A 26415-nucleotide genomic window follows, 5' to 3' on the forward strand; every position below is an offset into this window, starting at 1 on the left:
TACGGGAGAAGAAATGATTACTTGATGTGTCTTCGTTTGATGTCTTAAATTTGAAGAAACAGGCTTTTCAGAACTATTTAGTGTAATGTTGTCAGATCGGTAGTCTTTTGAATCAAACGCAGGGTTTTAGTCTTAATAGAGAGGTTTGAGTTTTTTGGCTTTTTTAAGTGAGTTGCGCTTGTTTACTGTAGATTTTTGTTTTAGAGATTAGGAGTTACATGTTTTGAGTAGTTTGAGGCTAGCAAGTTAGTATCAAAACAGCAACAGTTCTTGAATGTGTGTTTTTTAATGCTGAAAACACTAACTTCTTTGAACACAAAAGTATAAATTTTGGTAACTGTATTTATGCATTTAAAGTCTTTTACCTTAGCATTGTAATGACTACACGTATTTCTCTCCACAGTGTGTTTTTTTTCCCAAGATTTATTTTATTTGTTTGAAAGGCAGAGTTAGAGAGAGAGCACAATTGATTGATTTTCCATCTGCTGGTTTACTCCCCATCAGATGACTGCAGTGACAAGTAGGCCAGGCTGGAGCCAGGAGCCAGGAACTCTATCCTGGTCTCCTACGTGGGTGCAGGGGCCCATGCACTTGGGCTATCCTCCACTGCTTTTGAAAGCCGTTAGCAGGGAGCTGGATTGGAAGTGGAGCAGCCGGGACTCAAACTGGTGTCCACGTGGGATGCCAGTGTTGCAGGCAGCAGCTTTGCCCACTGCACTGCCACACTGGCCACTGGACAGTGGATTTGAGACCGTGCCCCTCTTGGACTTCTTTGTCAGTTCCTCAGCGAGAGCGGAGCTTCTGTTTCTTACGTGCTTAGCTGCAGCCCGATGTGCCATGTTGGCCTCCTGCGTCTTTGCCTAGGACGTCTTCACGTGGCCAGTGGTGGCCACATCACCCATGATCACTTTTTTTTTTTCAACAATAAAGCTTTACTTTTCAAATATAAGAAGTGTTTTTGTAAGTGTTTAATTTATAATGGTAGTGTTACCTTCTGTCCAGGGTGTTTTAATTAGCTGTTGGTGGTATATAAGAAAGCAGTTAATGTGATTGTGGACTAATTTTTCTTCTACACATCTAACTGGTCTCTATAAACAACAGTGTCCAGACATTTGACATTTGTCTCCTTGAACTTAAGGTTGAATTATTACTCTCCGATTTATTCTATTAAATAGCTCACTGTGTAATATTATATAAAATAAATATTAAAATACTTAAATGTACTTAAAATAAACTGTTAATGTATTTTGTATAGTTATTCTGAGCTTAGAAATCTTTTTGATTAAAGTGCTAATATTGCTTAAATAGCAATTACTTGAATGAGGTTGGCCACTATGGAGTAAAACAATTCAAGTTGCCTGTTTTTCTTGGTGGCTTAAGTGTGTGTGAAGCCCTCAGGGGCTGGGTGGGGGCTGGTTTGAAAGCAGGATTCCTGGAGGACTGAAGTTGTGCCCTCACCAGCTGTGGGAGGCATCTCTAGGAAATGACATGCAGTCAGAGCAGAGTGGACTGGGCTGGACAGAAGTACTAGAAGTCTGCGTCTAGAAGCTGGGAAAAGCTTCTTTAAATAGGAGACATTTGAGCTTGCTCTTGACCTTTGAACATGATTGTTATAAGTTGGGGAATGAGTAGATAGACAACTCTTTTCGTAAATTCCAAGGAAGCTCATTACAGAATGGTTGGATGTGATTTTGAAGGAGTGTTTTATAGGTGGTGACTACATGCTATTACATCATTAGCTCCTTACTAGCGCCCTAGTCATTTCACCATTTATTTTATAGTTGGAGGTGTGGAACTGTGTTCTCTGCGGTGCCCTGCCTGGCAGGCTGCTCAGGAAGTGTATTTGCTGCGTTAGGCTACCAAGGAGTATAACGAACTCTTTGGTTTCAGAGCCAGATAGGGGAATGTGGATGTTCCAGTTAATCATGCATTTTATTTACAGTGGAGGTATACATTGTATTTCATGTCGATTTTTCATCTCCAAAGAAATTGCCCAGAATAATTAAAATTGAAAATCATACTAGGGCCGGTGCTGAGGCTCACTTGGCTGATCCTCCACGTGAGGTGCCGGCATCCCTTATGGGCACCGGGTTCTAGTCCCAGTTGCTCCTCTTCCAGTCCAGCTCTCTGCTGTGGCCCGGAAAGGCAGTGGAGGATGGCCCAAGTGCTTGGGCCCCTGCACCCGCGTGGAAGACCAGGAAGAAACACCTGGCTCCTGGCTTCGGATTGGCGTAGTTCCGGCCTTGGCGGCCATTTGTGGGGTGAACCAACGGAAGGAAGACCTTTCTCTGTCTCTCACTGTCTGTAACTCTACCTGTCAAAAAAAAAAAAAAAAAAAGAAATGAAAATCATACTGAACATAATTTAATTTTTAATTTGGAAGATACATTTGTTTCCCTTCTTCCAATAAAGGATTTTAAAATATAACATGGAAATACAAATACACTAATAAAGGGATATTTTGAAGGGAGTTTAGGATAGGTGTTAAGTTTTGACTTAGGGGTCAGGCAAGACTGGGTATGAGTCTCTGTTGAATAGCTGTGTGACCTTACTTGCTAACCTTTTAAAGCTTCTTTTTTTCCCAACTGTAAAATGGGGCTAACAGCCCTGGTGTGGACTGGTGAAGTAGCACCCCGCACACAGAGTGGCGAGTATTGCCTGGTACACTGGTAGTGGTAGCTCCGGCTCTGATCTTATCACACGGTGGCTACTGAATACTTAACCTTTGCTTTAAATGAGCGGGGCTTAGTCCAAATACGATATTCTCAAGTTAAATCATCTTAAATGAAAGAATTTAGGAACTCATGTTTTTTCACGAGTCAATAAAAGATACGCATTTGGCAGGAAACAATAAACAGTATTTTCTAGTGTCTTTCCAAACATATATCCAGTAGTAAGCTTGAATAAATTAATCACACTGAGATTAGATGAAAGTATTTCCTACATGAAGTGGAGAGTGTATTACTTTACAAGGCAAAACTGTCACAGTATTGCTGGTAAAGTCATGTTCAGAAATGGCTGCGAGCACTAGCCAGGACAGTGCCTGGTAGATCGCAGAGCTCTGGCCTTCCAGGGACGCACATGGCAGCTTCCACACGCAGACGGCTGAGCTCAGATGGAGCTGTTGAAGAAGGCAGTGTAAGGATAAATCCTGCCCACTGAAACCGCCTGAGAACATTGCGGAGTTCCCTTTGGGAAGAGGGTCCCTAAGGGGAATTCACACGAGCACTCGTATCTTCTAACAGTTTGGAGATGGGCTCTTCATTTTTTTGTCAATTGAAGATGCCCTCTTTTCTCTGTTTTTGTAACCAAGAGTGTAAGTTTCTACTTGAGTAGTTTCTGGGCTTTAGATTCTGTAATATGAACCAAATACTATTAGTTGTGTTTTTAATGTCCTGTCATTCTGGTTGTACAAAATATTCCTCACTTAACAGAAGAAAATGCATAGCCAGAATTTGATGATAAATACTCTTGAGCCACCAACTTCTTTTATTGGACTTCATATGTGTTGCATGTGCAAGAGATGGGAAGGCAGGTCACCTTGTGCCTGTTATCTTTAGACTTTATCAGCTGGTATATCTTAGGGTGATTGCTGAAGTGGAAGATGTTTGTTCTCAGAATTAAAAAGGAATGGACACTTCTGCCCTTCTGTGGTTCTATATTGCTCTCCTCTCTCGTAGGAGAGTTCTGTTGGTGCTGTGATAGAAAGGATGTGTTAGGCGTGGCCTCATCTTCAGGGTCACAGCACAGAGATGCAGAGTCTGTAAGTAACTGTGCTAACGGATGATACGCAAAGTACAGGTGGAGATAAAAAAAGATAGGAGATGAGATGTAGAAAGTTAGGAAGTGTAGGCGTTGCGGAAAAGGTCAAATCAAGAGTCTCACTCTGTGCAGAGAGAGGAGAGGGCTTTTGCGAAGGGAGAAGGGAGACACAGCGAAGAAGTCAAAGTGAGTGTTCTGTTCTGTGGCTCTCATGTCCCCAGCACACTCAGACTCCCACAAGTTTGAATTGGTAGTGGAGATGAAACCTTACCAGTGGGAACTTAACAGTGAAGAACTTGCATCAAATTCTGTAGAAAATATGGAGAGTTTTCAGCACATGGGTGCTGTAATGAGATACTCTTTTTAGGAAACTCAGAACAGCAGCAGTAGCCGGGTACTAGCGTGCCTAGGATGACGCACATGCGGACCCCAAGAAATATGTGAGTGAGACTGACCGTGTTTCTAAGTGCAATTTTAGATTCAGAACAAAAGCTTTCTTCAGTGAAAAATAATCTTAACTATATAATATATAGGGACAGGACACTGGAGGAATTATTATGGCATCAGGAATTTCCCAATATTAAAGGTACATTTTCTAAATAAGTGGACGCTTATGTTTTAACTGGTTTTGGACATTTTTTCCCATCATGAAGAAACATTCAGAAATAGCTGAATGAGAGGTAGTATAGTGTACAATTTCTGATAATATCTATTCATCTCTGGGGAAGTTTTATAGAAAGCATTATGCTATTTTCCAGCAAAAATTTTATAGTTCCATAGTCCTGCTAAAGCAGACTTGATTGGGCCTGATTACAGATTGTCCTTGAGCTTGTAAGGCCTCCCTGCGGACGGCACCTGGCTTCCCTTCCAAGGACATGACTTTGTCCCAGACAGAGACAGTCAGCCTGGGGTGCTCTTGGCCAAGGACGTTTTGAGCCCCCTGGTTGTCTTCACCTGCTCCAGAGACACCCAGGGGAGCCTCATCCCCGTGTTGGTGGAAAGGTGACCGCTGGCCAGGCTGTCCGCAGACGCACTCCTAGGAGTAGACTGAACGAGGCTGCGGGGTTGTCCTTGATCACAAAGACAGACAGAGCCCACGATGGGTCTGATCTTGCCAGAAGGCCCCGTATTCTCATCACTGCTTCCCACATTCAGTTCTGCTTGATCCCAAACACACTGGGCGTGGTCATGCACCCTCACATGCCTAGAGGCAGAGGACGACTGGTGGCGATGTGGCACGTGGTGGGCAGGGTCTGTTCAGAGCCTGATAAACACAGAGAATTTTCCCAAAGATGTTGGGAGAAAAGAGCCTGTGTTGAGGGACACATGATTATATTACAGGATAAAATGGGAAAATTCACTTGCATTTTCAAGTAAAGCTTCACATGTCAAAGAAATTTTATGCTTGTTGCTGAATTTATACTTCTCGTGTGTTAGGCTTACTAAAGAGAAAAGTTTGAGAAGCTTAGTTTTAAAAGATGACTTTTGGAATCCATGGGGCTTATGTTTGGGACTGGTGAGTAGTTTGCACAATCTTTGAACTACTTATTTCTTTTCCTTACCAGGAAAAAGTAGCAAGTTAAACTGGATGTAAATATTATATTATTGATGAAACATGCCTTAATTTCATAGATGTTTTTAAATCCTCAGGTTTTAGGGCTTTCTCCAACGACATAGTCATTGTTAATTCTAGAAAAGTAGCAGGTCTGAATTTGCTGTCCATGATGCTTGATGTCACTGACCACAGTTTTTAATTGTTTTGCCTCTGAGATCTCATAAAAGGTACCCTGTGGGAATATTAATGAGTAAATTACTGTTAATCCCCATGGATGTTTATGTATTGGGTTCTGTTTTGTCATCCAAGGTTTTAGTGTGCATGCCCAGTCCCCAGAGAACATAGTATTTAATCTATATTCTCATTACCTGGTTCTTTGCTTTTTTCTAAAAAGAAAGTGAAAAAATACCAAATTTCACTTTGCCTTTGCATTTTCATGTGTAATAAACACAATTGAAATGTTCTGAAGATTGTATTAACTAGTGAAAGCTCTCTTTAGGCACGCCATTTCTTTAGAGCTTTGGGAAGAGAAGTATTAAAGGACATTTTAAAAAATCTTTATTAACATGCAACCTAACATGTAATTCTTCTTCCATAGTCTTAAGGGAAGAAGACGTGTGGAAACAGTTCTGTTTAAGATTTATCAGAGAAATCTCAATCTTTATTGTAGTCAGATACCTGGTCTGGTAGGCCTGGTTGGTGAACTGGATAAACTGGCTAATTGAATTGCTTTGAAGCCTTTCCTCATTTCTTACTGGCAGATATAAATATTGAAGTACTTCCTCCGATCTTAAATAGAACTGAAAAAGCATCCCATTGCTGTGCTGTCAGGTCTTGAGATAAGTGGTCATTGTTAATCAGGAACAGGGTTTTTTCTGCCTTTGGGGGACTGATACTTTGTTGGCAGAACTTGTACTGGCCTATCATCAATTCACTCAGTCAACTGTTAACCAGGTTTTTAGTAAGCACTGGCTGTTAAGTTATTCAGCATTCGGTTGTTAAGCATCTGCCATGCTGTGGTCTCTGTACCGGATGTTATGACTGAAAAGATTAATGAGATACTAGTTCCTTCCTCTAGTGGCTTCCAGTAAAAGGAGATGGGAACCCTACCAGTTAAGATGCGCACAGAAAAGGCAAGTAGCATTTTGTCATACAGGGCATTTGCATACTCATTTCTTTCAATCCACTCTTCCCCCCCACCCCAACGAAACCTCTGATTAAAGAATACAAACTTCGTGCATTTCACAAGTACAACTTTAGGAATATAGTGATTCTTCCCACCATACCTGCCCTGCCACTCACATCCCCACCCCCTCTTCCCTCTCCCATTCCCAGTCCCATTCTCTGCTAAGATCCATTTTCAGTTAACTTTATACACAGAAGACCAACTCTGTACTAAGTAAAGAGTTCAACCATTTGCACTAAAAACAAAACCAAAAAAACTCTTCCTCAACAGTCAAGACAAGGGCTGTTCAAAGTCATTGCATCTTTTTTTTTTTTTTTTTTTTTTTTTTTTTCCCACAGGCAGAGTGGACAGTGAGAGAGAGAGACAGGGAGAAAGGTCTTCCTTTTTTACCGTTTGTTCACCCTCCGCTGCGGCCGGCACACTGCACTGATCCGAAGCCAGGAGCCAGGTGCTTCTCCTGGTCTCCCATGGGGTATAGGACCCAAGCATTTAGGCCATCCTCCACTGCCTTCCCGGGCCACAGCAGAGAGCTGGCCTGGAAGAGGGGCAACTGGGACAGAATCCGGCGCCCTGACGGGTTCTAGAACCTGGTGTGTCGGCACTGCAGGCAGAGGATTAGCCTGTTGAGCCATGGTGCCGGCTAGTCATTGCATCTTGAAGTTAATTTCATTTCTTTTTTTTTTTTTTTTTGAGAAACTTAATTAACTTTAAAGATTAAAGCACCCGAGAATGATACATCTTTTGCGAGCACTTAGACATAACTGTAACTTATGAGACATAAGAATATCCTCCATTTAATACAATAAAGTAAGTCCTTGAGAACAATTTCTATCATTAACTAAGGAAGCACCTAAGAAAGCAGGCAATGGAGTCGGACACTTAGGCATAACCTATGAGACATCAGAATATCCTCTACTTCGTATGCTAAAATGGAATAGATTTTTTTTTTTTTTTTGGACAGGCAGAGTGGACAGTGAGAGAGAGAGACAGAGAGAAAGGTCTTCCTTTGCCGTTGGTTCACCCTCCAATGGCTGCCGCGGGCAGCGCGCTGCGGCCGGCGCACCGCACTAATCCGATGGCAGGAGCCAGGTGCTTCTCCTGGTCCAAAGCACTTGAGCCATCCTCCACTGCACTCCCTGGCCACAGCAGAGAGCTGGCCTGGAAGAGGGGCAACCAGGACAGAATCTGGTGCCCCGACTGGGACTAGAACCTGGTGTGCTGGCGCCGCAAGGCGGAGGATTAGCCTGTTGAGCCACAGTGCCGGCCTGGAATAGATCTTTGAAAACAAGTTTTACTGTTAACTCTCATAATGCAACTCTTTGAGGACAGAGGTCCTGCATGGGAAGTTAGTGCACAGTGACTCCTGTTGTTAATTTAACAATTAACGCTCTTACGTGTGACATCAGTGGTCACCCAAGGCTCTTGACATGCCTAGGCTCTGAAAGTCTTTTGAATCCACAAACTCTGTCAGTAGTTAAACAAGACCATAAGCAAAGTGGAAGTTCTCTCCTCCTCTCAGAGCAAAGTACATCCTTCTTTGATGACCACTTCTTTCCACTGGGGTCTCACCCACTGAGGTCCTGCATGTAGGACATTTTTTGCCACAGTGTCAATCCCCTCTTAATCCTCATTCTTTGAAATAGATAATGGTGTTTGTATTTCTTAAATTAAGAAAAGTGTATATGAAATTAGAGCAGTTGAGTACTAGGTGCTGGGCAGTGAGTCTGGAAAGAGAAATTGTGGAAAATCTAATGGGCTTTAAAAGCCAGACTAACAAATTTCATCATTTTTCAGGGGAAGTTAGAGGCCAGAATTGTTTCGACATTTAACTGAGGCTGGACGTGAGCTTGAGGGCGCCATATCCAGCCAGGCACTGGCCAGCGTGTGCAGAGCCTCCAGGGGCTGAGACAGTGGGTAGGTGGGGAGCGGCAGATCTGTGATCAGAATGGTAGCGTTGCAAATGAGTAGTGAGGGAGTTCCAAGGGTTCCCAGGTCTGCATCCTGACCTGGCCCCATGTTTCTGAGCCCTCACACTGCAAGCTGGAGTGCAGGCTGTCTCTGGGCTTCACCTGGTGTACCCGGGAGACAGTGTGCTGGGAGGAGGAGAACCAGACTGAGCTGACCTGCAAGACCAGATGGGGCTGCTTTGGGATCTTAATTTTGAGGCACAGGTAATATTTTCAATCTCTTTTCACCAGACATTTATAAACATAATATTGGATAAAGAGATTGTGGTTGAAAGGTGTTAGTCATCCAACTATCTAGTGGTGATTATGGGAGAATATGAAATAAGGTAAAGTAGAAAAAGGTCTAGGGGCCAGCATTGTGTCATAGCAGGTTAAGCTGCCACCTGCGACGCCAGCATCCCTTATGAATGCTGGTTTGAGGGTGGAAGTCTTGGCTGTGCCACTTCCGATCCAGTTCCCTGCTGATGTGCCTGGGAAAGCAGCAGATGGCCCAAGTGCTTAGGCCCCTGCCACCCATGTGGGAGACCCAGATGAGTTCCAGGCTCCTGGCTTCTACCTGGCCCAGCCCCAGCTGTTGGAGCCATTTGAGGAGCAAATTAGGAGGTGGAAGACCTCTATCTCTCCCTCTCTCTGTAATGCTGCCTTTGAATAATAAATAAATCTTTAAAAAGAGACAAAAGAGGCAGTTGCCCCGCAGCTCAATAGGCTAATCCTCTGCCTGTGGCGCCAGCACACCGGGTTCTAGTCCCGGTTGCCCCTCTTCCGGTCCAGCTCTCTGCTATGGCCCGGGAGTACAGTGGAGGATGGCCCAAGTCCTTGGGCCCTGCACCCGCATGGGAGACCAGGGGAGGCACCTGGCTCTTGGCTTCAGATCGGCGCGGTGCGCTGGCTGCAGCGGCCATTGGAGGGTGAACCAACGGCAAAGGAAGACCTTTCTCTCTGTCTCTCTCTCACTGTCCACTCTGCCTGTCAAAAAAAAAAAAAAAAAAAAAGAGAGAGACAAAAAGGTCTGAAAACAACCTTAACAAATATCCAGTATTTCTCACCTAGGGTTGAAAAGAGGAAGATGACAAGGAAAAGAAGTAGTTAGAGACTTAGGTGCAAACCTCTGCCACCAGACATCACAGAAGAGAGTCCAGAGGGAGCTGAGAGGTTCAGGAGACCGGCTGTTGCCTTAGCTGAGATCACTTGTTGGTGATTTTCATCGAAGTCGCCGTGAGTGTTGGTGGTGGGAGATGTGTTTGAGCATATAGAAGGCAAGTGAGTAAAAGTCACAGAGTTGGCCAGGGTTGCTTGGGAGGGTTTAGAGATTGGGAAAATGAAAGTGGTAGAATATCCAAGGGGTTATGAATGGACTGTCAGTATGCTTTGGTGAAGATGTGAGTAAATACAGGTGGGTTCAGTGACAGCTGCAATGACAGTGGGCTCTGTACAGCAGGGTGCTGTGGGAGTGAGGGACTGGAAGAATCAGGGTGCGATTTTGATTGTATGTAACTGTACCCTACCTTATTGATTACTATTCCTTTGGAACCCTGTTCAGAGAAACTCTGGGTAAAACATGTGTAAAAATTGTAAGGCAGTATGTAAATACAAGGTGGCATTACTCAAATGCAAGACACATTAAGTAATACCATTGCAAAAATGCAGGTGCAATAAGGCTTTAAAAATAAAATCTTAAATTGACAGTAATTTTGAACATAAAGTTGTCCAGCTCCCCAGATGAGAAAAGTGTTGTTACAGGAAGGCCAGGAGTTTCCTCTTACTAGCAGTGTGTTGTCCTTTACAAAGGAGAAGACTGAAGAAGAAGAAGAAATAATGTTAAAAGTCAGTAGTTCTGGAACATCAGCCAGGACTGGAAGGGAAAGGGAAGCGTGGGGAGTCGTGTCAGTAGTTGTAATGCATTGTTTTTCTTTGGTTCTTTTTGCTGTCTAATAACAGAAATAGAACAGACATGTGTCGTTAAGCATTTACATTATGAAGTGAGTGGTTGCTGGTGCTCCTGTGTGTTCTTGGGTCAGCTGAGAGAGTTCCAGCAGGATACAAGTGACGTGTCCAGAACAGCTTAATGGAGAAGGCGGGTGAGTGAGGGAGCGGTCCAGGTAGGGGCATCAGGAAGGGCTAGTGCAGCACAGGGCAGCTGCGTGTGGAGGCACAGACCAGCAGGGAGGCCCTGAGCAGGCAGCCTGGGGACTGGGAACAGCGTTACAGACGCCCCCGGCTGCCCTCTGGGTGCTCTGGTCTTGCCGAGGCCTCCCGGTGGCACCAGTGGGCAAGGGAGCCCAGGTGGTTCACTCTGCAGACGTGAGCCTAGCGAGGGGCAGGTGGGGAAGAGCGCAGTTATTCCAGTCCTGTTGCTTCCCAGCCATTGTTCTGTCTCCTTAAGACTGCCAGTGTTGAAGTCTTTCTGAGTCATTTTTGGATGGAAGAAGCCTTGGGAAATTGCATGGGACTCCGTGAGAGCTGCCGCCTCTGAGCCCACAGTGGGCACCTCTGTGGAGGAGCCCTGCGTGGGCCTCTCTCTGCCTCCTGACTCGCTGTGTAATGCGTGTTGCTTTGGGTAAGCTGCCTGACAGCTCTGCTCATTTCCTCTGGAGATGGAGCTGACTCCAACAGGCACTCCCAGGACTGTTACTAGGATTAGGGTGAGGTGAGTGTGTGAAGGTCTGAGGTCTCTGGTGCCACAGGGAAAGTCCAGAAAATACCAGCTGCTGTGAGGACCCGTGTGAGCGCTCTGCCACCAACCAGAAATGGGCGTCCTTTTTTCAGACTCTTGACAGGTGTTGCAGTTTTTTTTTTTTTTTTTTTTTGGACAGGCAGAGTTACTAAGAGAGAAGGGTCTTCCTTCCGTTGGTTCACCCCGCAAATGGTTGCTACGGCCGGTGCACCGCGCTGATCTGAAGCCAGGAGCCAGGTGCTTCTCCTGGTCTCCCATGGGGTGCAGGGCCCAAGGACTTGGGCCATCCTCCACTGCCTTCCTGGACCACAGCAGAGAGCTGGCCTGGAAGAGGAGCAACTGGGACAGAATCTGGCGCCCCGACCGGGACTGGAACCTGGGGTGCCGGCGCCACAGGTGGAGGATTAGCATACACTCCTCCCAGCTGCCTCTGTCACCCCAGGGAAGCGGAGGTCTCTGGAGCCCACTCTCAGTTACACAGGTAGACAAATAGATGTTCTCCTTGGAAAATAACCACTGTCGGGTGTTCTCCTGTGGTAGGTAGTCACACCCTTTTCTGACACAACAAGAAACCGGCTGGTGTTTGGGCACCTGACTCCCACCTCGCCTCCCTTTCCTCCTCCTCCCCCTCCCCACTAGGTGGCATGCTGCCTGGCTTTGGCAGATCATTTGAATTCACTTATAAATATAAAATAGGTCAGGTTGTAGGCCAAAATGGACTTTGCTTTATGGTTTCGGTAGTAATGGGTTTTGGAAGGAGATGAGAGTTCTGTGTGTTGCTCCATGATTTCTCATTGAAAGGTTTCAAGGCTGGCGCCGTGGCTCAATAAGCTAATCCTCCGCCTAGCGGCACCGGCACACCGGGTTCTAGTCCCGGTTGGGGCGCCGGATTCTGTCCCGGTTGCCCCTCTTCCAGGCCAGCTCTCTGCTGTGGCCCGGGAGGGCAGTGGAGGATGGCCCAAGTGCTTGGGCCCTGCACCCCATGGGAGACCAGGGGAAGCACCTGGCTCCTGGCTTCGGATCAGCGTGGTGCTCCGGCCGCAGTTCGCCGGCTGCGGTGGCCAGTGGAGGGTGAACCAACGGCAAAGGAAGACCTTTCTGTCTCTGTCTCTCTCTCTCTCTCTCACTGTCCACTCTGCCTGTCAAAAAAAAAAAAAGAAAGGTTTCAAATCCTGCAGGAGTTGTACACAGTGTGCATTGTCTTTCAGTAGCGCTGGGAGCCAGTTTTAATACACCATTCTATTAGAATGGGTCTTTCCATCTTTATAAACCCTTCATATTTTTTTCACTGTGAATAGTCTTTCTCTTTTTAGGTTTTCTTGCTCCAAAATAACGTATGTGTGTATTAAAAAGAGAAGGGAAAGGATGAAGAAAACAGTAGTGACCAGCTTCATCACGGTATAGGGATTGGGTTTTTCTCTGGCCGAGGCAGGCATACAGGAGGCCAGTCCTCAGCACGGATCGGTGGACAGTTTCAGGTTCTCATCCGCTTATTTCCTGTTTCTTCACACATTATTTATTCCAACTTTGAGTCAAATTAAAGAGCGATATTATAGAAGAGACACCAATAATTCCTGGAAATACTTAGAAACTGTGTCAAGTTTTAGAATTAGAGTTTACTTGGAAAATTTTTTAGAATTTGAAAATACCATAAAGTAAAAAATATTTGAGCTTCCGCTTAAAAAGTTAAGGTTAAGGCTGTTAAGGGCAAAACATGTTTTCAGTTTAAAATCTTTTTTAAATAATAATTTAAAATATGTTTGGTAGTTTAAAAGTTACTTTGAAATTCTCTCTCTCTAAACTCCTCATTTCTAAAATTAATTTTTTTTAAATTCTGGAATTTCAATTTACATAGACATCTTTTTCAGTGTGAGCATGTCTGAGTGTGTCTTATACCTGATTAAAAACACCATTTTCCTTAACCTGTCGACAGCTCCGTCGAGCAGTCAGATTGTGTTATTCAGTATCTTGTCAGACACAGGATGGCAGCCCAAAGAGAAAGAGATCACAAACGGGTGCCACACGTCGAGAAATAGAGACATCTGATTCTGCGCCAGGCTAATTCAACCCAGTTCAGCTTGCTCTTTTTTCCCCCTAAAGGACGGATCAGAAAAGGCAGCCGTGAATGACCGAGTTTGTCCTGTGTTTGACACGTCCGTGTGTGAATAGAAAGCAGACCCCCAGAGAGGGGTTCTGCCTGAAGGTTTCAGACAATGGCCTCCCCAGAGCACGCTCACTGTGCTCTGCCCCGTGGTGGGCTGCAGCCGTCCCAGGTCACTCAGGCACCACGGGCACCTTTGTTCCCCCTTGGAGTTGTGACCTTGTGAAGGTTGTCTTCCTGAACCATTCTCAGCGGTTGTCAGGTGGTCACTGAGCTTCATTCTAGTTCCATATTGTTAGTTTTGTGATTGTTTTGTTGTTGTTAAAATCCTTGTCTTAAATGCCTGTTGCTTGACAACCCTTAACAGTAAATGTGCCAGTATTTCTGTGTCTTAATTCAGTTCCTTCCTGAGACGTACTGAAATGTATACAGTCATAACATCAGACGCGCTCAAGGATGTAATGGGGATGGGTTATGCCACCAAACGTGACACATTTACATATGGTTTTTGAGAGAAGGGGACATTGGCAAAAACTGCCCATTGCTCAGTGGTTTGGATCTACGGCCCTTGGCAGAACCCCTCCAGGACTCCGCCATGCCCCTCTCTGCCTGGTGTTCCAGTGTCTTTGGTGTCCCATGGCGCCGGCATCCATCTGCAGAACCCCCTCCTCCGTCTGCCACACCTGTCCCTCGTGTAGTTAGTCCTGCTGTTCCCGTGGGTGAGGCCTTGGACTGACTGCTCTGGCTGAAGACCACTTCTCTCTCTGTGGTCTGAAACTGGTTTCCAGGAGTGCTGTGCCCCTGCCGCCCACAAGTGAGTGCAGCGATGCTGACTTGGCTGAGGTTCACGGCCTCACAGTGCAGCCCCTGCTCAGGAAGGGGGGTCTCTACACAGGGAAGGAGGCTGGGGCCGTGTGTCCCAGCTGGACGGTTCACCATTCGCTGGCCATGTGACTGCTTGCTGGTTAGCTAACCTGTCTGGGACTCATTTCCTTGTTTTTAAAGTAAAGATGCAAAGGTCTGGGACCATAGGACCCCTTAAGGGTCATGAAGATTGAGTTAAGTTTGTGAAGGCCTGAGAATAGTGTGTGACACAGCTTAAGTGCTGTGCACATAATGTATGAAGTAAAATAAATTTTGGAACGTGTTCTCTCTCTAGTTACTGGGTTGTGTTTTGCATGCTGTGAACTCGCTCAATCTTCACAGTGGTCGTAGGTGGGAGGCACTGTCGGCACCCTTGTTTTACAGATGAGGGGACCGAGTCACCATCAGGGTTCACTTGCGCAAGGCCTCGCAGCAAGCACGGCAGAGCGAGGATTCGCAGTCACTGCTCAGCTCAGGGTCCTTCACCCCTTGTCACCAGCACCTGGGAGACTGTCAGGCCCAAATGTAAATCATTTTGTCCTTGAGGGCGTGGCAGTCAGTGGAGTGAAATGCAGCAGATTGTGTTTCTTGACCCATTAGAGAACACACTGAGATAATGGGGCAGGGAGAGGCTAGTCCCCCGGGACCCTGATGTTGCCTGTCTTGCAGGGGATGGGAACCACATGTGTTAGCAGCTGTCGGGCCGAGGTGGACTCTACAAAAGCCTGGAGTCCGCCTTTGTCACCGTTTTCTTTTAAGGTGCCCTCGCCAGGCTCTTGACGCTCCGCTGGCTCTGTGACGCTGGTCCAGGGCCATGCAGAATAGCGGAAGACGTGTCAGGCACAGAGTGTGTAAGTGATGCAGTGTAGGTATTTGAAGCGTGCTTGCCTCTTCTGTGTCTCCCAGCTCTAGCAGAATACGGAGTCTCTCCACAGGAGCTCCACCCAGAGCAGGTCCGCGCCAGTTCTGGAAGCTGGTACTGCAGGTCTCGGGCACGACAGACGAAGCCTTGGCTCCGTGGGAAATGCACCGGAGGTGGTTAGATACACGTGCCTGTCATTCCTGGCGCTGTAAATATTTTCCAGGAGTTCTATCCAGTGGCCAGACTTTTTGTCACACAATGACAAGTTTTAAAAATGGGTTTCTTAAAAGGATTCCACTTACTTTTCAATGCTAGTAATGTACAGATAGTGAAAAACCAATCTGTTGTGCACCGCAGTCTTCCTGTGTGTATGGGAAAGGAAGGCCGTTGGGACAGTACTGCTGAGTAGCGGCTGGCTCTACGGCTGGCACTCTGAAGTGCTGGGTAAAAATTAAACTTGGGCAACGCTGATGAAATATTTACTCATCAGATGGCTTTGAAGTTCAGCTTCTTTGGGGTTGCAGTCGCCTTCCTAATGGACATGTTACAAAGAAGAAAATGGTTACAGCATTCAGCTGTGATGTGTTTTATTCTCTGCATGGGAGAAATCTTGTTTTGGTCTGTTTCCGTATTTAAATTTTGAAGACTAGCTACTTAGAAATCACATTAGTGATGTAAATAGTTCCTACGACTCTGAAATAATTTTCATTGATAGGTCAATATTTGACAATTATTTTTTCTTGTACCTGTAGCATTTTAAAGGTTGATTTAACTCATTTCTTCTGTAATTTTTCCAACCCAAGTTTATTAATTCTCCCATTGTTTTTTTATCAGAAGGTTTATGGTGAGTTGTGAGTATATAAAATGAGTAATACGTTATCAGAAGTAGTTTTGTAAACTGCATTGCTGGGTAAAATATTTATGTTTAAAGAATTTAGAAATGACATAGTTAGAGGTACAGTTCTAATGGGAGCTGAAGGGTTTTTCTTTTCATAGTTTAAAATTTTAGGTGCTTTAAGATTGTTGAATACTGTTTTCCTTCTCTATCTTGGATCACATTTTACTTGGGCAGTTGAAGATTTTAAGAAACTTTTGCCACAGTGTTCATTAAGATGTTTTTGTGTTTCTTCCCACAAGGACTTTGACGCACTTTAACATTTATCTTTGTGTTTCATTAGTTTTCATATGAATCCGACAAGCGATGAAGACCTCAGGAAAATCCCGGTGAGTTGCTGAGGGGCTGGAGAATTCCCGGAGAGCAAGCTGGCGTCTCTGGCTCATGTGTCTGAAGGTGCCTCCCTCCCCTCTGTGCCTCAGAAGGGCTTAGCGTGGTAATTTGGTGAGATTCAGGTTTTGCCTTTAATAAACAATAGAATGTGACGTCTGTACGTAGCTCTATGTGTAGGATCCGTGAAACCTCAAGTAAACACAGCTACAGTTGAAGCCAGTTTAGAACATACATATTTTGTTTGCAACGTATCCTGAAATTAATGTGAAAGCTGTAAGTGCAGATCAACAGCATAGTTAAGAAAAGAGAGCACGTGGAGAAAACTAACATTTTTGGTTGTTGGGACAAGGATTTCGAAGACAGAATAAAGCCGCTTGTTAACTTTCAGCGGTGGGGAAACATCCTGGCAGAGACCCAGCTAACCAGAAAGTACTGGAAAGCCGAAGTAGCGGAGGACACCTGTCTGGCTGGTCAGAACAAAACCAGCTATGGCAGAGGATTGGCAGCAGCCAGCCAGAGAGCTCCTGGGTTCTGGGAGGGTTCTTCAGCTCCTAGCTTTATTTGATTGTTGTTTGAAGTCCAGTGTTGGGTGTCTGTTCTGAGTTCCATTGTGTCTGCAGTTCTAAATATTATTAAACCTAGGGCATTGTTACTGTACAAAAATACGGGCAAATGGTCATAGTAGAAAGCTAAATTCTCACGAGTAACAGAAACAGAGCTTTGATTCCAGGAGGCTGGTGGTTGAGTTTTAGCCATCTGTCCTGAATGTGTGTGATCCAGATGTATAATAAGAATTTTTTTAAGTGATCACATAACAATTTTTCTAGGATGTGATATGCCTAGAACCAGCCAAAGTGGGGTCAGGCTTTATTTTATAAACCATTCTAAATGCAGTTGTCTGTCGTTAAAATTGCAGAAAACATAGAAGCAGGGGACGTTGGACTGTGTTTTTGCTGTTTTATGTAAATGATTTGTAAGTTTTGATGTTTCATAAATACTCAAGTCTTTATAATGCAGCAGTCTGGCGAGAAATGTCAGCAGAGATGGAGTCAGCCTTTGATCAGGTAGTAAAATGAATTCTATCAGACGCTACTTAATCTCAAACAAAGTGCAACATCAAAAAATCGATTTAATGTGTAGCTATTGTTTATTAAATAACCTTAATTACAATTTCTATGTGCTTGTAAATGTACTTTTCCAAATCTTGTAATTTATTGCTGTAAAAGCATCCTTAGAATTCTTTTAAAGAAATAAAATGTGAAAATTGTTTTAGTTAAAGGATTTAAAGGTGATAAAAGAACCCTTGATGTGTGATTATTTTTCTCTGGAATACTAACTATTCTAAATGACAGTTTAAGGATTACTAGGTGTTGTTAATTTACTGCATGATACAATTAAGAGGAGAAAGCTCATCTTCATTCTGATTGTTATTGAGGAAAAGTATTTGAACAATTTTTCTGTTGAAGATTATCAGATGTTTGAAGTAATTTACATTAAGTTCTCCAGTAATCGCCATCCACCGTGTTATTTTTTCCCCTCCTGGACGTGGTTTTTGTAATTAAGTTTGTGTGTCTTCCATGCGAGTGCCAACACCTGTCTGTGGAAGCGCAGTGTTTAAACAGGAGCAGTAGCCAGTTGAAAGGGCAGTGTGAGCTCTTTAAGGCCTAATTAAGAACTGAAAGGGAGATGAAGGGAGTCGGACAAAAGATGTGAAAGTAGCTGAGATGATATTCCCAGAGCAGAGTTCCTCATTAGAACAATAATGAGATGATCCGAGAATGCCAAGCCTTCATCTCCTCTCCCCGCTCCCGCTCGCTGCCTGGCCTGTCAGTTACTGCCCCACCAATATTTGGTTACCAGGACAACCTTTCTTTACATCTGCAGTTATTTTGAGTCCTGATAATTCGCTTTTGTTTAAATTTAAGTATTGTAGAAAATATACATTTCCTAGTTTAAAAGACTTGTCTGTGGGTAAAGAGAGGCTGCTGGTAATTCTCAAGGTTCTGTGCACACTGTATCATTCAGAATTCCTGTGAGGGAGACGTACGTCACCATGCTCTCAGTCCCCACGGTCTTGGATCTGTGTGGACTCTTAAATGGAGGTAGGGTAGGAATGAGAAAGCATTGGTTGTAAAAGGGGAGGAGAAGGAAAATTTTACATTAAATTTCCAAATAAGAGGTCATCTTAAAAACATGAGTTGAGTGCATGAAGTACTGTGGGGAAAGGTACTGAGGACTTAGCAGTTTCATTGTAGGTTATAGTCGGTTTTTACGAGTTTAGAGACGTCGCTAATTTTACAAAACTAGTAGTAAAGGCACCTTTCAGAAAAGTTAGTCTTGGCCTGAGAGTTTTTAAGCGAAAGTGATTTTTGTAACCAGAAAATGCTTTCGTTTTCTATTAGGTATTTGTATTTATTTAATCTTTTATTATTTCATTTGGAGTTATATTAACAGAGATTATTTAATATTTATTTAGAATATTGGTCAATTTAGGAATCTTAATCCTAAATTTAGAAGGTTTAACAGAGGGTTTCAAGTATGGTATAAAACCTGGAACTAAGCATGAAACTGCTTTTAATTATTTTATATTCTTTTCCAGAATATAGTTTATAGTACATGTGTTTCTAAGATGTTCTCTTGCCTAGAAACTTGATACTGAAATTTGGGGTAAAATTTTCACAAATGGAAAATTTATGGAAAAGACTAAAAGTATATTTCCAGTAAATCTGTCTTATTCATTAGTATTAGATCATTGTGAGGGGGAAAAAACAGCCAAATGATATATTTGTTTACTCTAGATTATGGCTATAAAATGATGAACAGTATTCTGAGATAATTGATTACTTCAAGAGATTCAGTTGCTCGATTGAATTATATCACAGCATTAGATTGCTCAGATTGAAATAAAATTTTTTGTACCTTTCATTTTCAGTGTCTTTAGAGAAAAATTTAAAATAAATTATGTTGGTAGTACTGGTATAGTGTTAATTGTAGCAATACAAATGATTTTTAAAGAATATTTCATCACTTAATTGAAGAATTTGGTTCATGTATTTATAATTTTAGACTAGAGAGACTTGAACAGATGCTATTATTTTGCTAGATTGAGACAAAGCATAAACCAATCAGCAAATCTCATTTTGTTTGATTTCATTAATCCTTAAAATTCTTATAAGAACTCATTTATGTAAATGTTTCATTAGAAAAATAAAATCACATTACTTGGATTTTATTAACTTTTTAAAAAAATTTATTTATTTGAAAGTCAGAGTTATACAGAGTGGAGAGGCAGAAAGAGAGAGAGAGCAAGAGAGAGAGGTCTTCTATCCGATGGTTCACTCCCCTATTGGCCGCAACGGCCAGAGTTGCACCAGTCTGAAGCCAGGAGCCAGGAGCTTCCTCCGGGTCTCCCACACAGGTGCAGGAGCCCAAGGACTTGGGTCATCTTCTGCTGCTTTCCCAGGCCATAGCAGAGAGCTGGACAGGAAGTAGAGCAGCCAGGTCTCGAACCGGCGCCCGTATGGGATACCAGCACTACAGGTGGCAGCTTAACCCGCTAGGCCATAGCACCAGCCCCAGACTTTATTACTTTTAAAAATACAGTTGAGAAACTTCACTCTGTGACCAGAAAATGTTAGAGCTGAGGAGGACCTTGGCAATCTCATTTGTCAGTAAAGGAAAGAGAGGCGTTGAATTTGTAGGTGTGTATGTATTTGTCAACTGTTCTGACCAGTTACATGAACTGGTAGCTATGTTGTATGTGTGTTGTGTGTAGTTACTCTTATGAAAAGATTAGTTGATCTGAAGGGAAGAAAAGAAAAAAAAAATCCAACACTTATCCTAGAATCATCCTTTAAAGGTTTAGAGTAATATTTGAAATGTTTTTAGTGAGGAAAGTAATATAAACTTACAAAGTTACATCTGTTCCCAGTTTCTAATGCCAAAATAAAGCCAGTTGTCTCTTACAGACTGTAAACTGACTTCCGTTTAACATCCTCCTGATTCATTCTTACTGACTCTAGTCTTCATTGTTTCAGTAGCCCATAACTAATGGCAGCCCCTCCAAATGATCTGACCCACTGTTGCCACTTTAATTTTCCTAGAGCGTAGCTTTAATCGTGTCATTCTTCTGGTTAGAAACCTTCAATGACTTCCTGTTTCCCATAGCAAGAAGTTTAAAGATCCTTAATGATGGCGTTCTGCATCCTTGGTGGTCTAGTTGGAGTCCGGGGCATTGCAGCCTCTCTGCTCCCTACCCTCTGCCTTGTTTTCTAGCTGCTCCACCGACTGCCCCTTCCTGGCCACTGTGCCTTGCACCTTACTTCCTTCGTTGAATAAGCAGACCCGCTGCTTAGCATTTCTGCCTGCAGGCTCTGGAGGCCGCGTGCAAGCTGTGTCCTTTCCACAAGGCCTCGGAGCCCTATGAAATGGGGGAAGCCTTTCAATCCTGAAATATTTGTCGTTTCTCTTGGAGAAGGGAGTGTGCTCCCGTGACCCAAGCACCCAGTTGAAATCTGTGCTCTGGCTTCTGTTTCTCTGGTGCCCCAAAGCCACGGTGAACTGGGGGAGGGAGGAGTGAAGAGCGAGGCTCTCCTGGTGGGAGCTCCTAGACACAGAGCAGAGGCAAAAGTAGGTGCTGACAGCGGAGAAAGGTGAACTTTATTCCTGTTGCAGGGAGAGATGTCTGTCTATCAGTTCCTCCTTCCCTGTTCTCCAGGGAATGGATTTAGTACTCTTGGGCCTTATGAGCAAGGAAAAGCAACTGCATAATTGAGTTGATTTTCCTTAAAGTCAAATGGAAATATTTTGAAACAAAGCAATGACAGTTGTGTTAAGTTGTCCTGTTTAGTAATATAACTGTTTTTAAAAAGGTGTAAAAATTGTTACTTTTTGGGGGGCATTTTAATTTTACACAAGTGAAAACTGCTGTTACAAGGCCATTCTTGATTTGTGAAAACTATTTCTTAGCTTTTGGTATTACATTAGTATTACTAATGTTAGTATTATAATTTGTGATACAAAATTCATTTGTATTAAATGTGTGCCTTTTTATTTTTTGATTTACACTTTGAATTTTCATTAATAGAATAGGGCTAACTAAGTAAATAAATGAGAGAAAATGCAAACATACTAGCCATAGTATTTAACATGATTGTAATTCAACTCCTGAGTTTTCTGATAAACAGGGCAAAAAAGAAACAAGATCAATTAGGTGGGTATTACTACTCGGAGGAGGAAGTGGGGCAGTTAGGGGAGAAAAGGCTCTGCCTGCTCTACAACAAAGGGACTCCCGTGGGTTCTGTGTCAGGACGCCCATTGATTTGATTCCACGTGTTCGATATTTTACTACAGTTTGGAGAAGCAGATTGGGCTGTTTCTGTGGCCACCTTCAATAAAAGGCCAGGACATGACGTTAAACCACGGGCAGTGGAAACAGTTCCATGAACACTAACGTCCAAATGGATCGTTTCCAGTGACTTCCTGTAGTTCATTTGAATTAATTCTTCAAAATTTCTAGTTTTAATGTATTTCAGTTACATTTTTTTTTATGGAACATTTCATTTCTTAATTGAGTGTGGAATTAATATGGCTGGTCTCTGATATCAGGAGATTGTCAACAGGGTGAACAGTTTCAGAATTGAGAGTTGTAATCAAGGCTTTGGGGCATGTACCCTAGTTCTTGCCACAGACCGGCTGGCCAGTCTGTGAACTGTCAGGATAGTTGTGGCCAAAGATGGAGGAAACTTGGCCAAGGTTTGAAGTACCAGCAGTTGAAGTTCAAGATAGGTGCTAGTGCTTCATCCCTGGTGGTACTCCCACTGAAGTGACGGCTCTTCTGTTCCAGGACAGCAACCCCTTTGACGGCTCTGCGGGGTACCGGGGTCTGACCTACGAGGAGATCCTGCAGGAGCTGCTGAAGCACAAGGAGCTGCTGAGGAGGAAGGACTCGCACATCCGGGAGCTGGAGGACTACATCGACAACCTCCTGGTGCGGGTGATGGAGGAGACTCCCAGCATCCTCAGAGTGCCCTACGAGCCGTCCCGGAAGGCCGGCAAGTTCACTTAGCGTTGGGAAGAGAGGGAGAGGAGGAGGAGGGAAGGAAAGGAGACTGTTGCTTAAAGAAACTGCACCACCAGTCTCATTACACACTCACCTTCGTTGTGGACACTGTGTCACCTGTACATATTAGCAGGGCCTCTCAACAGTGACCTTTGAAGGGAGCGGAATCATTTAGAATCAGTGTAGAAGTGGACCCGATGCTCAGCGAGTACGCAGTTCCTTAGGATTCTCTTAGGTGCTAGGCCAGCCCGCTCCTGTGCCACGGGCCCAGAAACGCTTCAGGAGTACAGGAGTTATTCCTCAGGAACAGATTTCTCATGCAGCAGGACTGATACTGTGGTTGGTTTCTCAAGTCAATTTACAGACATTCAGCTTCAGGAACACTGCTCATACGACACTACTAAAAATCAGTACATATTTTATATGCATAGATTTACATGAATATACACTCATGTATCTTTGTATATAAAATTATGCATATACCTCATGTACACATGTGTTTTTAGAACATTTAAAAACAACTGGTTGCCTCTAAGGTTAGGATACCAATTTCATAGCTGGAAAAAGCGTATGCTCCATCCATGCAAGACAAGTCATTGTCATTCCTGTTTGCTACGGAGACTCTGCCTCCAGTTCTCGACTGTGTGAGCCTGGGTTTCAAGATGAGCTGCTGGTTCCTACACCAGCATCCAGTTTTCACTTTCTGCAAATGATCTAAAATCGCTTTTTAAAGAATGACAAATTTTAGGAAACTTCATTAACTTCACAGCAATTTCTTTGAATTATCTTCACATTTGAGTTTTGTGTAAGGTATAAGCAGAAGATAAGCTAATGCAACTTGTTTTGTTGCAGTTTTGCATGCCTTTAAATCACTATCAAAACAATATGAAGTTATATCTGAAAATAATCTTGGGGGGAAAAATAGATGATGGTCTGGTGCCTGATAATGCAAAGCAACGGGCAAATTCTAGCCCTGAAGATTAGGCTTGGTCTCAGGTTACATAAATAATAGAACAGATGGTTGCTTTTGGGTCTTGAACCAAAACAAGATTTACTAAAGGAGGAATGAGTTTTTGGAGCAGATCTGTACTAGCCTGGCATTGCACGTTACATCCACCCCCAAAGAATTGATTCATCACCAAATTATATGATTTGAGTCCGCAAGCCTGTTATATATTTGTACAAAATTATTCTGAAATATAAATTGAAAAAACAGTGGTATTGAGAATATTGCTATTCTTATTTTGCAGCTTTAAAAATCTAAAGTACTTACCGTGAAACACTGAGTGTATCTGTGTCTCCAAATTTAAAATGAAAACTGAATCTCTATATAGATGGAGACTTCTGTATCCCCCAGTCCTTTACAAAACTGCATTTTCTGGTGTTTATCTTTGTTGAGTTCATTGAAAGTTAAATAAAAAGCGCTATGATAGTTTTGCTTACTTTAAATTTTAAAAATCAGACTAGTTAGCTAGGCTTATATTTGTAAACTAAAATCTCTTCTTGTTTGTATTTGAGTTTTTTTAGTTTCCCTATGAGAATGTGCATTTTGAAATTATGAAAAATTTCTCTGAGTAGCAAAAATGAAGTGCTTTTCTAAAATTAAGAAATGGAGAAGGAAAAGTAGCTTATATCAAGTTTCCCCTCCACTTATAACTAAAGTTCTATAATAAGCTTCAAAATCTGGTACAGAATTTTATTTCCCCATTTGAGGTCTTGGTAAGTGTTATTTTTTAACATGGTACCATTTTAAGTTAGCGTTTATTTTAAATGTTTCAAATTCTTAGCATTTGTTTTTTTTCTGATAGTATTACTGAAGCTCTTATACTTTTTATAAAACCAAATTCCATGTTTTTTCAGTATTATGTCAGATATCTACAGATATTCTAATATGCTTTGGCTAAATTTGCTCTTTGTAGAATCAACCAAGATACCAGTTTTGTACAGGGGATATATTTTACATGAATAGAGCTCATTAAAACGTATTGTTCAAGTACTGCTTTTTTAAAATTCATATTTGAGAAGAAATTGTTTGCCTATCGAAAAACCATTAAGGATTAGACTCACCCGTACATGAGTGATTTGATTATTCTGAATCAGTGTTTTTATCCTTAAATCTGAGAAAAGAATTGTATTTAAGGTCAGATCTATATCCATCACTGCCTAAAAATGTTTTGTTCTAGTATTTATGAATTTTCATTCATGACCTAAAATATACTTATTACCTGTTTTCATAGTCTATATAATGAACTAAAAACAAAAAGTAAACTAAAAATGAGTTCCCAAGTAACATATCCATCTTTGCTATGAGAAATGTTGGAAGTAGAAAAACATGTGCTAGGTAAATAGTACCCAGCACAAGAGTCTTAGGAAAATAGATTTCACATTTGCTCTGATGGCTGAAAAAATGCATGCTCCAAAACATTTTCATCATAGGAGTATTTCTTTAAATCACAGTATTGGTATTTCTCACAAGCCTATCTTAACCTAGCCTACTTATGTTACATTATTAAGCTATTATTTTAAAAACAGTATTGCTTAACAACCAGTTATCCCCCCCACCACCACCACCACCCCTAGATCTAAAATTTAGCTTTGAAAGTGTTAAAAGTGCCATCCTACTACTTAGGCTGCAAATTCCATTTATTGAATACCAGGGTCCTATCTCGGCATTGTATATAAAAAATGTGCAGCACGTGGATGAGGAATGCTGTAAATATGGCTTTCTGCTGGTGTGTTCGCATTAAGCCTGGTTTTGCCATCCTCCCATTGATGTATATTACCCATAGACTATACATAACTCCCACTAATGTATATTACACATAGATTATACATAACTCCCATTAATGTATATTACCTATAGATTATACATAACTGCATCTCTTGCTTTCTGCAGTGAATCTTTAGTTGTGATTTTCCAGCTGTGAAAATGTTGCCTTGTATTTAAAAGGGTTTCATGAGGGAGACCTGAGTAAAACTAAGCTCATTAGTGATAGGCTTGCTTTCTTCATGTCCTCCCATCACCCCCCCCCCCCCACGCCCCTTGCCTACCACCCCTGGAGGGTGCTTATTCTTTAACGAGGAGAATCTAAAGATAAAAATTAAATAATAAGAACTGCTGTTTAATGTATCTACAGTAATTGTCACACCAGAGCTTTTATTCTCTTCTGTAGTTGTTAGAAGCAGCAGCCTACCTTGGATTCCTAAGTCAGGCTGAAACTTCGTTGATGTTCATGTACTCACATGTCTTAGAGATGTGGTAGGTGTCGCTTGTGTGTGTGCAAGTGAAGTATAAAGCATGCGCGTTCACTTGGCCTCTTTGAAGCGAGAGAGATGCTGCTGGTTCATGGTGGCCGACGTGAGGGTCTGTCAGCACACATGGAAAGTCCCATTTTCACAGATGTGTAACTAATAATGCAGATGCAATCATTGGGAGTATTTAATATGCAATAGGTAGCACCTTAACTAATTAATCTGCATATGAAGGGTTTTCTGATGTATTTAATAAGAAGCGAAGAAGCTCTTCAAGCATTAAACTAGAGTTGACATTTTATTTAATTTATTTTCTTTATCAAGAAATCTACTCTTACAATGGAATTGAAGTCTGCAACAAATGATTCATTTGGACACATTCATCTTTGAAGCTTTCATTTGGGTTGTATTTTGAGGTACAAAAAAATGCTGCAGATCTAGGAATGTATATATGTAGTAGGTATTTGAAAGATACAAGCATTATTTATAACTGAAGAGTATTACACTTCCTGAGTAAATGCTCTAGTAACTTGTGTACAGTTTTTGCAGGTACAAACTCAAAAGTATGTACGCATACTTGTAAATGTGACAGTTGCATAATTTATGTATTCTGATGCATGAATCAGGATTTTATATAATATATGATTGTTGATTTATTATAGTTGATTAAAGTGTTCAAGCTTAATTCTGCTGTCAGCATTTCTTATTGCAGAAAAATTAGTGTTATAATGTGTTCTACTTGTCTTTTAATAAATCCTTAGAACGCCTCGCAGGTGGTGTGTTAGTACATGCAGAGTGTGCGTGGGGCAGTGCACTGGGTGGCTGTGTTGCCACCGACCACGAGATGTGAGCTCCAGGCTTCTTGCGTGTGAGTCGCAGGCGTGTGGAGCGGGGGCTTCCTCT

General features: G+C 42.6%; 1 protein-coding gene across 2 annotated transcripts in view; it reads left to right on the plus strand.

The window, feature by feature from the left end:
- Window positions 1-26212, plus strand: part of RAB11FIP2 (RAB11 family interacting protein 2) — a 43027-nt gene extending 16815 nt beyond the window's left edge. For both annotated transcript variants that reach the window (XM_062214163.1, XM_062214164.1), the window contains 2 exons: window positions 16150-16195; window positions 22045-26212. In XM_062214163.1, the coding sequence (XP_062070147.1) occupies window positions 16150-16195; window positions 22045-22266 (268 nt within the window). In that variant the 3' untranslated portion in view covers window positions 22267-26212. The remainder of the gene's footprint in view (window positions 1-16149; window positions 16196-22044) is intronic.
- Window positions 26213-26415: the final 203 nt, after the last annotated feature.

The sequence above is a fragment of the Lepus europaeus genome, chromosome 17 (assembly GCF_033115175.1).
Source record: "Lepus europaeus isolate LE1 chromosome 17, mLepTim1.pri, whole genome shotgun sequence".
NCBI classification, from domain to species: domain Eukaryota; kingdom Metazoa; phylum Chordata; class Mammalia; order Lagomorpha; family Leporidae; genus Lepus; species Lepus europaeus.